The 18,329-nt window shown below is 24.2% G+C and overlaps 1 protein-coding gene across 1 annotated transcript; it reads left to right on the top strand.

Moving 5' to 3' along the window:
• The first annotated feature begins 7,609 nt into the window (after nt 1–7,609).
• On the top strand, nt 7,610–9,703 carry LOC115717256 (NAC domain-containing protein 12). The gene is made up of 3 exons (XM_030646226.2): nt 7,610–7,965; nt 8,065–8,345; nt 8,495–9,703. The coding sequence occupies exons 1-3, from the start codon at nt 7,614–7,616 to the stop codon at nt 9,503–9,505; spliced, it is 1,644 nt and encodes a 547-aa protein (XP_030502086.2). The 5' UTR covers nt 7,610–7,613; the 3' UTR covers nt 9,506–9,703.
• The last annotated feature ends 8,626 nt before the right edge of the window (nt 9,704–18,329 follow it).

The following is an 18,329-nucleotide window of genomic DNA, read 5'->3' as shown; positions in this document are numbered from 1 at the left end:
TAAAAGAATCATCATACTTATAATTAGTGTAAGAGAAAAAGGGCACTAGTAGTGCATAGCACCTTCCTATGTGTCAGTATCGTTATTAGTCCGACTAAGTATCGAGTCCTATATAATTTAATATAATAGTTTTTAAGAAGTATCGCTAACCAATCACAACGTAACATGTCGAGAAGGTACTAGGCACCGCTGGTAGCTTATAACAATGCTCATATTGTAATTACATTTTAATTAAATAATTATTAAGAACTATAATATTATGAGAAATGCTAAATGGTACCAGCGGTGTTTAGCACCATCCTATGTGTCAATATCGCTATTAGTCAAACTAAGTATCGAGTCCCATGTAATTTAATATAATAGCCTTTAGGAAGTATCGGTAGCCATGCAATCGCAACACGACATGTCAAAAAAGTATTAAGTACTACTGATACCTAATAACAATACTCTAATATTAATTATGTGTGATTATATAGCAATAATGTTTTATAAAAGTTCACACTGAAATTAATATAAATCATACATATCACATTTCAATAATAAGTCATATCAATCTTTCCACCTTTAATTTTCTCTCTCATTATAAATCCCTATAATGTGTTGTAATAAATCACGTCATTAATAAGTTATTAATTCATTATTAACACTAATAATGAACTCAGCTAACTAATAATATAATAATATAGTGAAACAAAATTTGGAATTATTATATACATAATAAATTAAAAGCAACAACACAAAGGTATATTCTCCATATCGACCGTTGGATAACAAAGAATTCTGTTGTTTTTTTTTTTTTGAATAAATAAACAAAACAATATTATTTTCAACTACTTAAAAACCCAACAAGAATTAAAATAAAAAATTAAAAAATAATTAATTAAATGAAAATATATAATAAGGTGATGGGGTTTAGATGAGATGTCTCCAGTGCAGGTTAGTAGAAGTGGTTGCTCCGTCAATTTGTCTCCCAAAAAAATCATGATTAGCCATAGAATTTTGAGTATTAACCATCATCATTAAAGTTCACACACACATATATATATATATATATATTATATAATATATATATTTATTAGATTGGAGATCTCATAACAGAACACACAATTTTTTTATATATGTTTATAATTTTCTTTTTCTTACATTATGTTAAATAATTTTAGTGGTACCGTTAAAATATATATATATGGGGCACTAAAATGAATGGCAAGTGGGCAAAGTAAATATATTTATATAAAATATTATATATATATATATGTATTGAAAACACAATCATAATAATTAATAAGAGATAACGTTGGCCACATGGATCCATGCTATGGAGTTGTAGTGACTAAGGTTGTTAAAACTAATTGGATTGACTTTTAATAATATTAACATTATGTTTTTCTAGACTCTTATATTATTATATACTATCTTAATATTATTTTTATATAATAAAATATGTATTAATTAGTTGTAGTGTTATTAATACGATTCTTAATTTACTATTTAATTACGCAAGTTTAAACTCCAATGATGTCATTATTATATAATCTATATATATATGCATTTTGTTGGTTTCACATTATACGTACGTACTATTATTTTTATTAATAAAAAGATTAATTAATTAATAACGAAAAAAAAAATTATATGGGAACGTTACGTACGTACGTACATGGAGATTTAGCGCCCATGTAAGCGTGCCACTCACACGTGTGTAGTTAGGGTTTTAAATTAATTAATTAATTAATTATTTAATTATTAAATAGTGTGGGGTCACACAAATCAACATCTAACGATCTTAATTCAAAGTTTGAAATAGTATTATTCATAAATGAGGTAGTTTAATTATGAGTACCAATTATCATGTTATTATGTTAATGAAAATAATTGAAAGAATTCAACAACAAAGTGTAAATAAAGTAAAGTTAGGGGGTACTTTTGCAAAATTCTATTGTATATAATATGTGGACAAGGCAAGTAGATGTTATGGATAAAACACTGTCGTTTTGTGATGATGTTTTGGATGACTTTAGTGTATTATATAATTACTTATGTTTTTGTAATAACTCAAGTTCTTTTAGCTATTTGTTATCAAAGTTCGTTTTCTAAGTGGGTTTGTATTAATGAAATTAATACGTACATATATAATATAAATATAAAATATAAAGAGAGATAGAGTCAAAGCTTGTAGTATATATATTCCACACACATTATTATGTCAAATTACTCATTCACATTTTTGGACAAAATTATCTAATTTATAAGGGTTTATTTGTCGAATAATTATTATGTGTGTGCATTTATTAGTTTGGAACAAAATATCTCACACAAATAATTGAAAATAATGTATTTAGAAATTTGTAATGTAATCAATGAAAATAATGCATTTATATAATTAAATAATTCGTGGTGCTGGTTTGTTTGAGTAAAATATTTTATTTTCAAATTACACGTTTCTTATCGCTCTGATAGGGATAGGATTTAAAAGCAATCTTATCGTTTTCTAAAACTTAAAATAGTGGAAACTTAAAATATATTTTTATTTAATTTTAAGCATACAAACTATAATCATAAATTTAATTTTTTAAACTCAAAATTTATAGATAACATTACAACATTAATTATATATACCATATAATAGTTACATTCTTTATAAAACTACAAATAACCAATGTATTAAACCTAACTATTACTCTCAATTTAAATTACAATATATAGCTTTCGAATACACTTTAAAGGTAATAAAAAAAATAATAAATGTGAATATTAAAAAATTAAGAGTAAATACTATTTTGAACTATGTGTTTTACAAAAGTTACTAATTGGACCATCTGTTTTGTTAAATGACAAAATGTACTTTTTATTTTTTAAAATAGTAAAATTAAAACCCTAAACTTATATAAATTTTGACAACTTTTTTTTTTAATATAACCAGTTTGAAAACAATTCCTAACACGAACAGATACAGAAAATATAAATAATTTTTTCATAACATCTTTAAATAGGATAATTATCAAATTTTATTCTGACAAAAAATCAGTTCAGAGTGATATTTGTACTATTTTAGAAAATAGAGGGTTTGTTTTGTCATTTAACAAAACAAAGAGTCTAATTGATAACTTTTACAAAATACAGGATTCAAATTGGTATTTAATTACCCAATAATTAAACTTGGGGTGCAGGAGAGTGTCGCCTTTGATATTTTTTAAGCTACAAGTAAAAAAATTAAATAAATTTTCATTAATTTTTTCTAATATGTATTAATTTGGCTCCTAATATAATTTTTTGGCAGATTCCACCAATGATGCGTCATTGATCAAAAGCTTAAATTTTAGTAAGGAAATTTTTTATGATAAGAATAAAAATAATAGAAAATATTTCAATTTTTAATGTGTATATATATTTGCCTGAATGTTTAAATTTTCATAAACTTTAATTCTTAATTTATATTACACTTAACTACGTTCCAAGCCATAAGTTAACCCTATAATATGTTTTGGTATAATGCTATATTTGGTATGATTTAAATATATTATATATATAGAATATTGATTCAATCAAAATATTAGAAAATAGAATAACTAGAAATTAATTTATTTATTTGATTTCCATCCTAAAATCCATTTAATTAAAGTCAAAACAGCAATACCTTAATAATCTTATAAATGTTTGATTTGTTTTCTTCTATTTACTACTCACAAAATGTAATCTTATTATATTGAGGAGGTTTTAATAATTGCATCAAATATATAATCACGACGGTTATATTTATTTTACTCGTTGGATTATTGTTAACTATTGTGATTAATTTAAAAATTAAATACAAATAATTAATAAATTACCTATAACATGCTACTAACCTGATTTAATTTATTTTCTTATAAATAAAAATAAAAAATATTTATAAACAATAGTTGTGAAAAATGTTTTATTAAATATTTTAATTAAAAAATTAATTTATTTTAAGTATATAACTAATTATAATTATTTTGAGTCTAATAATAAAAATTTTACCAGTTAGTAACCTGTTATAGAAGGTCATAAAAAGATATAAGCATCAAACCCGAGTATGGGCTAAGGTGAATTAGGCCATGCCTAGTTAGGGCCCACCCAACCTAAAGGACCAAAAAATATTTTTTCTTTAAAAATATACATATTTCAATGATTTTTTTAAAAAATAAAAGTCTCATAATTTTTATATTTTTAAGATCTATCCAATCTCAAAACCGGGTAACTATTGTATAATTACATTAAAAATGTAAATATTCAATAATATATAGATATGTATATATGTATGTTTTTTTTTATCAATAACCTTCATTGAATTTATATTGTGTTCCAAATATTATTAGGGTTTATCTAAATTAATTATTGGAGTGAAGTTAACAACAGTTTACTTCCTTTACGCAATTCTCTCTCTCTCTCATCAACCACTTGTTAATGAATTGATAAGTATATATATAAATATTATATATATAAATATTATATATATATATATATATAACTCTAATAAGTGTTCCCCTTTAGGCAATCATACTTTACGAATTTTGATATGATATCCTTGGGCCAAACCCTTTTAAAGGGGACGATATGTTCATCTCATGCAACAAAAAAATCAAACAACTAAATGGTAAACTATACTTTTCATTATATATATATAAATATATTTATAACAATTAGTAGATCTATAGAGGAATATTTATATATATATATATATTACATAAATATAAAATAGAAAAGACTTTGTTGATCTACGAATTTCTTTGTCTAATCTCTCATATCAAATATCAAAAGGTTCAGTAGTTATTGTATAAGAAAATCATTGGACAAAAGAAAAAGTTGAAAAATATAATAAAAAAAGTAAAAAATAAATTTTGAAAATCACTGTTTTATTAGTATATAAGAAAAAAAAAAACTTATTAAAATTTTATTATATTTTTATGCAATAATTAATTTAGCAGCCGCTAGAATATATAAATTGTATTAAACGTGTGCTTAATTAAGTGTACCTATCATTGATCATTTGTATAAATTAATAAAATATTCATCATTAAAGTAAGTAACATTTTTATATTCATTCAAAATTAAAATATATCAAATATTTAGGCCTTGTTTGGATCTTTGATTTTAATAAGAGGGAAAAAGAATGACATACAAAGGATTGAATCAATATGAATTAAGAATTCTATTTTTAGAAAAATTGAAACTTTAATAATTAAAATAGTATAGTTTTATTGAAAAAGGTCTTGTATCAAATTTTATAATATTTTTTTAGGAAACTTACAAAATAACTGAAATTTAAGTTGATTTTTACAAAAATACTGTCACACAGAAATCTTTTTAAAAATACTGTATTTTTATAAAATAATAGTGGAACACAAAACAGAACAATTAAAAACAATAGTAGAACAACTAAAAAACAATTGTAGAACAACAGTGAAAACTTAACACAGTACATTAATTGTATATAACTTACACAGTATTTTTGAAAAAATTCCATCCCCACAGTATAAAAGTAAAATATACTTAAAAATTTCAGTATGTGATGTAATTATCCATTTTTTTTTCCTACTATAAATTGACCAATTAAAATCCAAATTCAAATAAAGCCTTATAGTTTAAATGACCAATTAATTAATTGACTTATTATGACACCAACAATATACTAGGTTGGTGTAAGCTAAGGCGAGTTAGGTACGCGCTTAGGGCTTACACGGGCTCAAATTAATAGAAAAAATCTTTTGAAAATGCACATATTTCATCAATAATTTTTAAGATACCAATATGTATTCTTATAATAAGTAGGGTTGACCATGGGATGCGGTGAGTCAACTGTACGCTTTGGGGTCCCAAACGTTTAGGGCTCCAAAATTGCAAAAAAATAATTATAATTATGTAGATCGATAAAATATTAAATAAAAAAAATATAACGAAATAGTTTTTAGTTTAGTAGTAGAGATTGTTATTTTAGGTTAAGAAGTCATCACATCAATTTCCAACTTTCAACTTTTAAACTTTTTTTCAGAAATATTTAATGTGTAAACATATAAAGGATTGAATCTTAAAACTCGTAAGTTTTAAAAAAATTCACCACTACACAAAAGAAATATTGCAAAAAAAATTTTCTTTAAGCCTTATATATACTTTAAGACCGACCTCGATAATTTGGGCCCAAAAATTATTTTTGGACCCAATACAATTGGTTAGCTATCTAGTTGAATTGCAATTAGAAAAATGAGATGTATAGATGAGTTTCATAGTTATTTATAGACAAGAAGTTGAATTAGAAAATGAAGGTACATATCATGCTATTTAGGAATATATATATATATATATATTTATCATGATATCTTTCTTCGTCGATGGGACCATGAATGATAGCTCAGTATCTCCGACCCCATACAATATATACATATGTTAATGTTTTTGTTGTTGTTGTTGTTGTTGTTGTTGTCGTTGAGGTGGTTGCACAAGTAAAAGTAGTGACGTTCCACAGAGAATTAATTAAATAGATTAGAGGTATATATATATAGTGTCTATAGTGAGAGGTGTGCTTGTTTTGTGGGATAGTGGTGGTTTCACATGTTCTTTTCAAATAGATATTAAGCTCCAAAGTCATAGTTAAGATGTGTCCATCCCCTCTCTCTCCCACTCCATCCATCAAACCTTTTTCCTATTCACAATTCCCATATTATTATGTTTTATGAAACTACGTTAATTTGGTGGGAAGGAATGAAAATACAAAAATTAATAAGAATATATAATAAAATAAAATTTAAAATATATAAAAAAATTCTTATATCACCATATATAACGAACATTCAATGCAGATTACGTTCATTTTCATTACCTTGAATTTAAATGAAACCTAAAAGTATTTTGTGATAATTTTTAAATTAAAATATGTTTATTCTTTTTTTTTTTTTTTGGTAAATCAGAAAAAATTTGTTGATCACAAACAACATTTTTACAAGATAAAGTTACTTACAATACTCTTTATCTTTTCTATTCAAATTCTTAGTATTTAACTAGTTCAATCTAAAATAAATACTATAAGCAATACAATTAAAAGTGACCTTAACAGAATAACACTTTCAGATGCCTATACACAACTATTTTAGCAGTCTAAGAGACCGACGGAAAGCACTAAACCGAACTAAGAGACCATTAAGAAATTGTATCGAATGTTATTCTCCGATCACCCATCGGAGAGAGGAAGTGTCCTAATTGAACTTTATAACTCCTCAATTTAAGAAGAACGAGCTCCTTAATAGGAGAGGTTAGTAAGGTACAAACATTTTCCAAGGCTCACACTTTACCTTTTAGCTTTACTCATATATAATAGGGCTTAACTCTTTTACTACATATACTTACACACAATGGACCCTACTATGGAAAACCCTACATACTCTCTAGTTTTTTCTTTTTCCTTTTTTTTTTTTTTTTTTTGGTGGGGTCCTTTGTCCCTCCTAGCTAGCTATATATATAGTTTTAGGTGGTTGGCTCAACTAGTGGACCCCACCTCTAAGTACACTAATGGCCATGATACCTTAAGCTTTTCATGCAATTTTTTGGACCCTAGCTTCAATCCCATTATAAATTATCATGACCTTCCTTACCCCTTTATGCACATCTATCTTTTTATTATTTTCTCCTTCTTCATTCTCTCTCTCTCTCTCTCTCTACTTGATTATTATGTTCATTTCTTATATAGAAAACTAACTTTAATATTCACAATTGGTGGTGGTGATCATCATCATCATCATCAAAGTATATTAATTCTAATTTCTTTTATGTCTGAAGATATGAATCTATCTATTAATGGCCAGTCTCAAGTGCCTCCTGGCTTCAGATTTCATCCCACTGAGGAAGAGCTTCTTCACTATTATTTGAGAAAAAAAGTTGCTTTTGAAAAAATTGATCTTGATGTAATTCGCGAAGTTGATCTCAACAAACTCGAACCCTGGGATATCCAAGGTACGTACTTAGGTTAAAAGAAATTGAAAGATTTCGTTGAAATTGTTTGTTTTGAAATATTTTTTCTGAATTATTTTTTTGTGATGATAACTTTTTTAGAGAAGTGTAAGATTGGATCTACACCACAAAATGATTGGTATTTCTTTAGTCATAAAGACAAGAAATACCCAACTGGAACCCGAACCAACCGAGCAACTGCGGCCGGGTTCTGGAAGGCCACGGGCCGGGATAAGATCATTTATAGTGGTTTTAAGAGAATTGGACTGAGGAAAACACTTGTGTTCTACAAAGGAAGAGCTCCACATGGTCAAAAATCAGATTGGATCATGCATGAATATAGATTAGATGAGAGTAGTACTACTACTCATGACTCAACTGTTGTAAGTACATTCATATGCCCTAGCTAAGCCCATCTAACATGTTCTTCAATTATGATCATCATCTCAAATTATTGATTGATTCTCCTAACTTTAATTTAATTTATTATGTAAATCTAATTTTTTTTTTCTTTTTTATTTCGAAAAAATAGATTTCAAACAGTCAGTTAGCTGGTGATTCTGTTTCAGAGGATGGTTGGGTGGTATGCAGAGTATTCAAGAAAAAAAATTACCAAAAATCACTAGACAGTCCAAAAGGCACTACATCATCATCCATGTCAGGTGATTCGAATATTATTATGAATAATAATAATAATAATAATAATAACATTCATCACTCGATACATCAGCAACACCAGCACCACCACCACCACCAGATGTCATACCCTAAAAACGACGGCGTTTTGGATCAAATACTTCATTACATGGGAAGAACATGTAAGCTAGAAAATGATTCCTTAACCAACAACATCTCCACCACCGAGCGGTATCATCACATGAGCAAAAACACCGCCATGGGAGGTGGCGGCGGTGAAGCAGTTTTCGGCCACCATCATCAAAACTTCATGCATCTCCCAAGGCTTCAAGAGATAATAACACCAACCAATAATAATAACAACAATACTACTAATACTACTACTCTTCCTTCAATGCCTTTATTAAACGACAACGTTTCACCATACAAAGCTTACAATAATAACAACAACAATAGTACTACTACTACTACTACTAACTATGATGATGAGTCATACGACATGCTTATGGAAACCGAACCCGCCTCCACTTCAAACCACCCGAAACCCGGATCCAACAACAGAGTAAATGACTGGATTGCCCTTGACAGGCTTGTGGCATCTCAGCTAAATGGTCATCATCATAATCGTGAAGAAGAGACAACAACAGCTTCAAAGGCGCAATTGAGTAATTGTTTCGGTGACATTCAAAACGTCATGTCGTTTTGCACTGAACAAGATGAAAACGACGTCGTACAACTGTCTTCGTATCCGTACTTACGTTCTAGAACGACGTCGTCATCGAATATTATTGTTAATAATAATAACAACCAAAACTACAATGAGAACGATCTTATTTGGAGTAGTTTCGGAAGATCATCATCTTCACCTTCTTCTTCCTCAGATCCATTATGCCACTTGTCGGTATAATCCAAGCATTAATTACAAATATTTACATAATATTTTGATGAATTGAAGTTGTACTATATAGGGTTACGTACGCATGTATAAGTTACGTAGAAATATTATATATATATATATATATATATAATTCTATAACTAATAAGATCCTTTTGTTTTGGTGTTACATAAATAAATAAATTAAGAGAGAAATATTATTTTGATTTATATTAATAATATTGTTGTGTAGATAGATAATATCTTTCCTTTTGAATATTAAATATTTATTTAAAATTAGTGTAATTAAGTAAGAGGTAAATAATGAAGTGGTTTATTGATGTGGTCTTTCCATCTGTAATTATGTAGCTTTATGTTATGGTCTTGGCCTTTTTTGTTAACTATATTGAAAGGTCTCACAAAAGTTAATTATAACAGGACGTTGACTTCTTCATCCCATTTGATACCACACACTACACCTAAAATTAATTAATTATATATAATATTTCTAAATATGAAAAATATATTGAATTGAAAATATATATATAAAAATAAATATATTGTTATAATATTGGTGTCAACTAAAGAGAGTGAAATAATCAAACCCTAGCTCGATCTCTCCCACCTAACTTACATAAACCATTAATTAATAATAGATAACAATTAAAAGGCGATCACCTTTTACAATATTTATCTTTTTTCTTTTCTTTTTTGTTGATAAGACAATTTACTAAATTATTGGTGTATATATATATAGAGCACGAGAGAAAAACCATGAACCCTATAATATTATATATGTAAATATAGACTAAAAAATTACATTTTAATTCTAAATAATTTTTTGTTGTAATTTAAAGTCACAGTTACTCATAAAAAAAATATCATTAAAAATATTTTTTTTAATAATAGTATTTATTGTCATCTTCATCTTCATGATCATCATTATCATATAATATAATATCTCTTTGTCACTTTTTTTTTTTTTTTTTCTGTCTTGGCTATCTTGTCTGGGGTGCAAACTGCTTTTTCTTTTTCTTCAAGTTGATAATAAGAGAGAGAAGTTTGCAATAAATATATTTGAGATATAAAAGATATTTAATTTTGAAATTTATTTGTTTGTTAAAATCCGGGCAAGAATAAAGTTTATAATTTTTCTCTCTTTCATTTTGTTTTTTTCACATATATATGTAAAAATATTTTCTAGATATATACTAGATTGGTAGATCTAATGATGATGAACTTACTAAATATATATATACAATGCATTTAATCATGTTACATAGAAAAAAATATCAGTACTATACGTAACTAATCATGAAGGTAATTAAGTGTTTATTATTCGATACCACTACTACTTATAGTTATTATATTTTCACATTATTACTATACACATATACATATATAATATGTACGTGTTTGTACGTATATATATACTTAATTATATATATTCTCTATATATATATAGTGGGGGGACTTAATAATATCGTACTTGCTTGTGCATTTATGGACATGCGAAACTGCGTTGTGGGAAAGAATCTATTCTCTCAAATTGGTAAAAGTAATAATTAAAGATTAATATTCTTTTTTTTTTTTTGAAGGGAAATTAAAGATTAATATTCAATGAACATTAATTATGTAATAATTATTTACATTAGTATTAATTTATAAGGGTAAATATTAACTTGGTGTTTGTGTTTTTTTTTTTTGTAAAAATTATTAATTGAACTATCTGTTTTGTTTAATGATAAATTAGAATTTATTTTGTCTAAAATGATACAAATTTAAATAGAATATTTTTATCAAAATAAAAATTAATAATATAACATGATCTTGAATTGTTATGATAAAATTAGATAAAATATTATCCGTTTTTGTTAGAAAGTCAATTTATATTAAAAAAAAAGTTATTAAAAATTAAATTTAGAGTACTATTTTATAATACAAAGTCATCATTTTATAAATTAGAGAGTCTAATAGTATTTTGCAATATAAAAGTCTTAAATGGTATTAGCTAATTAATTAATTACTTTAGTTTAATTAATTAATTACGCATATAAATCGTCATCTAAACATGGATTTCAGTGTGGAAAGTTCATTGTTTATTTTCCTTTCTTTTTCCCTAATGGGATCAAAAAAGGGAGTCTAGCTAATTAATTTTACCTTTACGTTAATTAATTTTTCCCCATGTCAAAAATATTCACGTGTAACTTTCACGTTAAATCAAACTCGGAGACAAAAAACCAACTGATATGATAATATAATTTAATTATAAATATATAGTTCATGTCCAATTAATAATCCTATAAATAACTATAATAAAGATCAATTAACCCTATATGTTTTTTTCTTTTCATATATAATATATAAGATAACAACATTATTTGAAAAGTCTATAGCTAGCTAGACCTTCATGATATACATATGTCTATAATTCAATATATAGAAATCATATGAGATATATATATATATATACATATATATATATATTAAGGATTGGATTTGATCATTTTTAGTTGCATGGTCTCGATGGGATCTTGTAATAAATTGATGGGGTCATATGCGCTAATTATGGGGGGAAAGCTTATCTTATTATATTATGATTTTTTTTAATTTTTGGCTTATAATAATTTCTTACTTTCTCTTTAGTGATTTTATTTTATTATTATTTTAGTTTTCTCCATTGATGACATTGCAGTTTTACGTGTTTTAATTTTTCTTTTTTTTATTGTTTTTTTAATGTTTAAGTTCAATTCTCCGTTACAGATAAATGCTTAAGTTTAATCTTTAATAATAATAATATTTAAGTTACATTTCTAAAATTTTTATAGTTGAACGTTGTATCAAATTATTATCTTATTGATATAATTAAATTAATTTTTAAATAAAAAATAAATATTTCATAACCTAGATCGACCAATCAAAGACTGTCATGTGGCCTTAACTTAACAGTTATTATTATTGTCAAAATTTAAACTTAAATATTTATTTACAACTAAAAATTAAACTTAAATATATATGTCACATTTCTTTTTATATATTTAATTTTACATAAAGTAAAAATATTTAGGAACTAAATTTATCGGTATAATTTATAATTTCATCAATATTAATAAATTTTAAAAATATATATAAAGAAGAACTACTATTATATTCCTCAACTTATTCTATTAATATAATTATTTTGCGACACATTTCAAAACAATATTATTCACTACAAAAAACTGCTACTTTTAGTGACAATTGTTTAGTCACAACATAATTTTTTTGTGACTAAATGTGATTTTTAGTCACAACAAAATATTACTTGTGACTAAAACATAGTATTTAGTTACAAGTTGTCACTAATTTAATTTTAGTCACAACAAGTATTGTGACTAAAAATATGTTTAGTCACAACAAATTGTAATTTTTGTAACTAATGTATATTTAAAAAAAATTATATTTTAACTAAAAAATTATCACTAAAAAAAATTATTTTTTTTAGTGATTAATTTTATTTTACGCATTATTAGTAATAAACATTTGTGAATTAATAAACATATTATTTACACATTAGTAATAATAAACACGCCAAAATCTATGATATATATAGACATATATATCAAGTCAATTATTATTAATATTAATGTGTGTTTCGTCTGTCTCCCATTATGTATAAATATCTCATGACTATATATACACATATATATTTATATACTATAATTAATCCAAAATTAATTATAATTGAAATCCCAGGTGTCTTAGCAGGGTAAAAAGAAGAAGTTCGATCATGGCAAACAAAAATTGGGTCAAATTTGTCGGAGATCAATTCATGATCGAATATATATAATATGTATTAATATTAATTAGTAAATTAATTAATTAATTATATATATATCATATACATGGATTGTACTATATATATATAAATAAATAAATAGATTAAAAAAATAAAACAATAATACCAATATGAATGACGTAATAATATAGTTAGTCTGACATCTGAAATACATGGTGCTTCTTGGTAAAAAATTGTGACTACTTCACTCTTCACATAATAAGTATATATACTTATTTAGAAAGAAAAAAAAAATATTTGTATTTCTTAGGTGCTGCAGCCTACATTCACTACAAGAAAAATGAGCATTACTGAGGACAAATTTTATTGGTAAAAACCCCTGTTTTCGTCAGTATTGCGCATCAATGAGGACATTCCGTTGGTAAGAAGTCGTTGGGAATACTTCGTTGGGAAAAACCATTATCAACAACGACTTTTTAAGTCGTTGGGAATAAAAATTATCAACAACGACAAAGTCGTTGGGAATAATATTTATTTATTTATTTATTTTTTACATCTGAGTGCATCAACAACGACATTGTCGTTATTGATATTATTATCAATGACGACATTGGCGGCATTTGCGAGGTGGTCATCATCTGAGATTAATTATTTATTGATTCAAAAAAAAAAAGTTATCTATTAAATATTTAATTATTTATTATTATTTTTTAAACAAAATACAAATTTCATTTATGTCATTTTATGAAACCTTTTTTAACTTTTATTTTAAACTATACTTACATTAAATATTATAGTATTTATCAAATTATTTGTTAATTTTTTTTATTACAAGAATTTATTAATTATAAAATTTATCACTTATTCAATTATTAATTATTTATATTCAACTAATTAAAGTTATTTATAATTATTTAATTATTTATTATTATTTTTTTATAAATATACAAAAAATCTTTTAAATTCAATTACTTAATTTTAGGATTTATTTCACTAATTTTGTTAAATAAATATTAATTTAAATAATTGTCCATTTAAAAAATAACTTGTTAACTATTAACTTATTATAAATTATTAAAATAACAAAATTTTTATTATCTCAAAATTTTAACGAAATCCTTTTATTTAAATTATTTTTATTTAATAAAATATTATATTTTTTATTAATATAATTATTTCTTAATATTTTTTATTGTAAGAATTTATTTAATGTTAAATTCATTACTTATTTAATTATTAATTATCTGTTCTCAACTAATAAAAGTTATTTATTGATTCAAAAAATAAATAAAAGTTATTTATTAAATATTTAATTATTTATTATTATTTTTTTAAACAAAATACAAATTTCATTTACTTAAATTACTTAATTTTAACATTAATTTTATTAATTTTTATAAATAATTATTACCTTATAATTTTTCTTTTTAAATACCACTTTAATATTTTTTATAAAAAAAATTACTAATTTATTAAATTAACCTAATTTTTTTTACTATATGAAATTTTTAAAAAAATTGGACAGCATAACATTTATATTTTACACTATACCCAAAAAATTTTAAACCTGATTTATACAATCTTTACAACTTTAAAATACATTACACATTTTTAAATATTACAAAGTTTCAAAGTAAATCAAAAATTTATTACAATACAAAAAATAACAAAAAAACAAATACAAACACACATACTATTTTCAGATTATACACATCTATATTAAAAAGAAAAAAAAATTACAATCACTTAAAACAATACATACATTATTAAAAACACATACATATAACTCAAATACATATATATTTAAACATATATTTAAAATAAATATTACAAACATCTAAACAACAAAATTTATCTACATATTTATAAATACATATATAAATATAAAACAATATATATACATATTACAAATGAGGGTATACCTCAAAAATCGCCGCCGGTGGCGGTGGGCTGACGGAGGTTCAGGCGGAGGAGAGACCCGGTGCTGGGCTGAGCTGACGCGCGACTTCAGGTGGACGATGGTGGTGGCCGGACGTAGCTTCAAGAGGAGGGTTGAATGGGTTAGGGTTAGGGTTGAATGGGTTGAAGGTGGCTGAATAGAGAGGAAAAATGGGTTAGGGTTTTTAGTTTTGGCTGAGAAATGAGGAAGGCTCGCTGCAATTTTTTTTTATATACAAAGAAGTTCCCAACGACATAGACCAACGACATTGTCGTTGGTGACAGACTGATCACTGCAACGTGTCAGTCTGTCACCAACGACAATGTCGTTGGGAGCTGAAATAAGAGGGAGAATTACCGCCCTTTTACAACGGCCATTTTTCAAATTATACAAAACTTTTCCCAACGACAATGTCGTTATTGAAGTATTTTCAATAACGACATTGTCGTTATTGATGATAATTTTTTTTAAAAAAAAAAAATAATAATAGTTGTCCCAACGACAGGTAAGTGTCGTTATTGATAGTACCATTTTTAATGAGGACTTTTTGGCGTTGGTAATAGTGGCGTTGGTATAAACCATTATTGTTGTAGTGATTGTAGCAAAATTTGTTATATATTTAGTAGGACATTAAAATAAAATAAAATATATTAAAAAAGAATTATCAAATATATATTTTTATTTTTTTAAAATTTACAGTTTAAGTTGTTCTGGTAATTTTTACATGAATTGTTACGTAAATTTTAGTTGCGATTTAAGTTAGTCCGTTCGTTACTACATGAATTTGCATAAAAATATATATATATAAAAACAAAACTAAGTTTAAAAATAAAATATCTCTATTTTAAATAATAAATATATATTTTAAAGGAGCTTACTTTATTATTTTTGTTTGAGTAATTTGCGGCATAAATACTTAGTTAAGTTTAACTCTTAGTTACAAATAAATACCTAAATTTAATTTTTGGCGGTAATAATATCTAAGTTATAAGTTAATTATTTTTGTATGACAATATACTTGTTTGTTAATTTTCAAAATTTTTAAATAATTTATAATATATTAAAATACGATTAATTAATTATAAATTACGTGCGTATCTATTTAATTTAATTTATAATTTATACGTGTACAATTAACTATGTTAAAATTTATTTTTTTACCATAAATTATTTCAGTTTCTCAAAAATAAATCATATGCCTACTATAAGTTAATATATAACATCACATAAAAAAAAATTGAAATTTATAATTTCTTATAAATATGCAAACTTATTATCCCATTTTCTAATATCTAGTACATATATTAACATTTTTAAGTGATTTATATCTATATAAATATTGCAACAATATTATTGTAAAATTACTTATATTATATATTACATTCGAACAATATATAAATACACTCACCATTATATTTATATAACTTATTATAATCTTAAAACAATGAATTAGCTACGAATTATTGGAGTGATCACTCTGGTACACTTAATTAATTACGACAAGAAATTAAGTAGAATATAAAAGAAAGGCAATTAATTAATGAAAATGTTTAATTAATTATGTGATGATGGAAGTTTCATCAACGATCGATAATGATTGGACAATGTGGAGTGGATCCCATTCAAATTCTCTTTCTAGGTAAGACGTTGACTATTGTAAAAAAGGTGTCAATTCTATATGCTACTAAATTTTTTTATATGTTATTAATTTTAAACCTTAATTTTAATTTTTTATTATTACTTAGTTATATATATATATATTCTCTATTTTATTTAAAGTAATTTGCGGCATAAATACTTAAGTTTAATTCCCAGTTATAAATAATATACTTAAGTTTAATTTTTAGCAGTAATAATATTTAAGTTATAATTCTAAAACTTTTGTACGTACCTAATTGTTAAGTGTTAAGTAAATTGCCACGTGACCATTTCCTAATTGGTCCAAATCAGTAAAGTTTTATTTTTTTTAAAAAAATAATTTAAATATACCAATAAAAAAATGACACGTGAATAAAGACTTAATATTTAACGGTTTAGTACTTACAGAGTTCAAAAAATATAACTTAGCTATTATTACCGCAAAAAATTAAACTTAAGTATTTATTTGCAACTGGGAGTTAAACTTAAATATTTATACTGCAAATTACTCTTTTATTTATTTTTTATTAAAATTTAAAAATTAATTGCAAATCATAAGCAAATCAAGAATGTTTAATCATAATCTAATTATATTTTATTATATTTATAATTAATTATAATAATTATCCACAATTGTTTTTTCAATATTCAATACATATTTTATTTTCCAGTGATTATTATTAAAACAAAAGGAAAGATCAAATTTTAATTAATGAAAATTTCACGCCCATGCATAAAAGTAGTTCTCTATGTAATTTTCTATTACTTGTAAAAAAATTGATTTAATGATGTATTAAAAAATTGGTGTAAATTTGTCACATACTAAAAGTTAATTTAAATTTAAATTACAATATCATATGATACAAAATTTTCATTAGTAAATACTATTTTTATATTTATTATTATATCATATATAATATTTTATTATTAAATTTAGCTATCACATTAAATTATAAATATTTTTATATTTATTTTTATTATTTTACATATAATGAAATAATAATAAAATTAATGATATAATTATAATTAAATTTTACAATTGTATATTAATATTAATGCAAATATATTATAAAATTACTTTTTATGTTAAATATAACACAATTTTTATACCTTCTATTAAAAATGGTCTAAATAATTTGCTCTATAAATAAAAATTAACAAAGGATATAATTTAAAGTTAATTAATATTCAATTCAATTATATATTAGATTGATTTTTATTTTTTACTTCCAACGTAAATAAAACAAATGAAATGATTGCATGTGTACAATCACATGATAAAGAAAAATTACACAATTTACATGATATAATTAACAAAAAAATGTTTTTAATTCAATGATCAATATTACCTATGTGTCAACCTTGATTCTACAAGAGAAATTTCCAGGAAAGCATCAAAATCTATATCTAACTTTTGAAGAAATTTACCATGAACATGTAAATACATATTTATATATATATATTAATTAAATAACATGTGAATCCTAGAATTTTCCAGGAAA

The sequence above is a fragment of the Cannabis sativa genome, chromosome 5 (genome assembly GCF_029168945.1).
Source record: "Cannabis sativa cultivar Pink pepper isolate KNU-18-1 chromosome 5, ASM2916894v1, whole genome shotgun sequence".
Taxonomy (NCBI): Eukaryota; Viridiplantae; Streptophyta; class Magnoliopsida; order Rosales; family Cannabaceae; genus Cannabis; species Cannabis sativa.
This window is presented reverse-complemented; position numbering and strand designations above follow the sequence as displayed.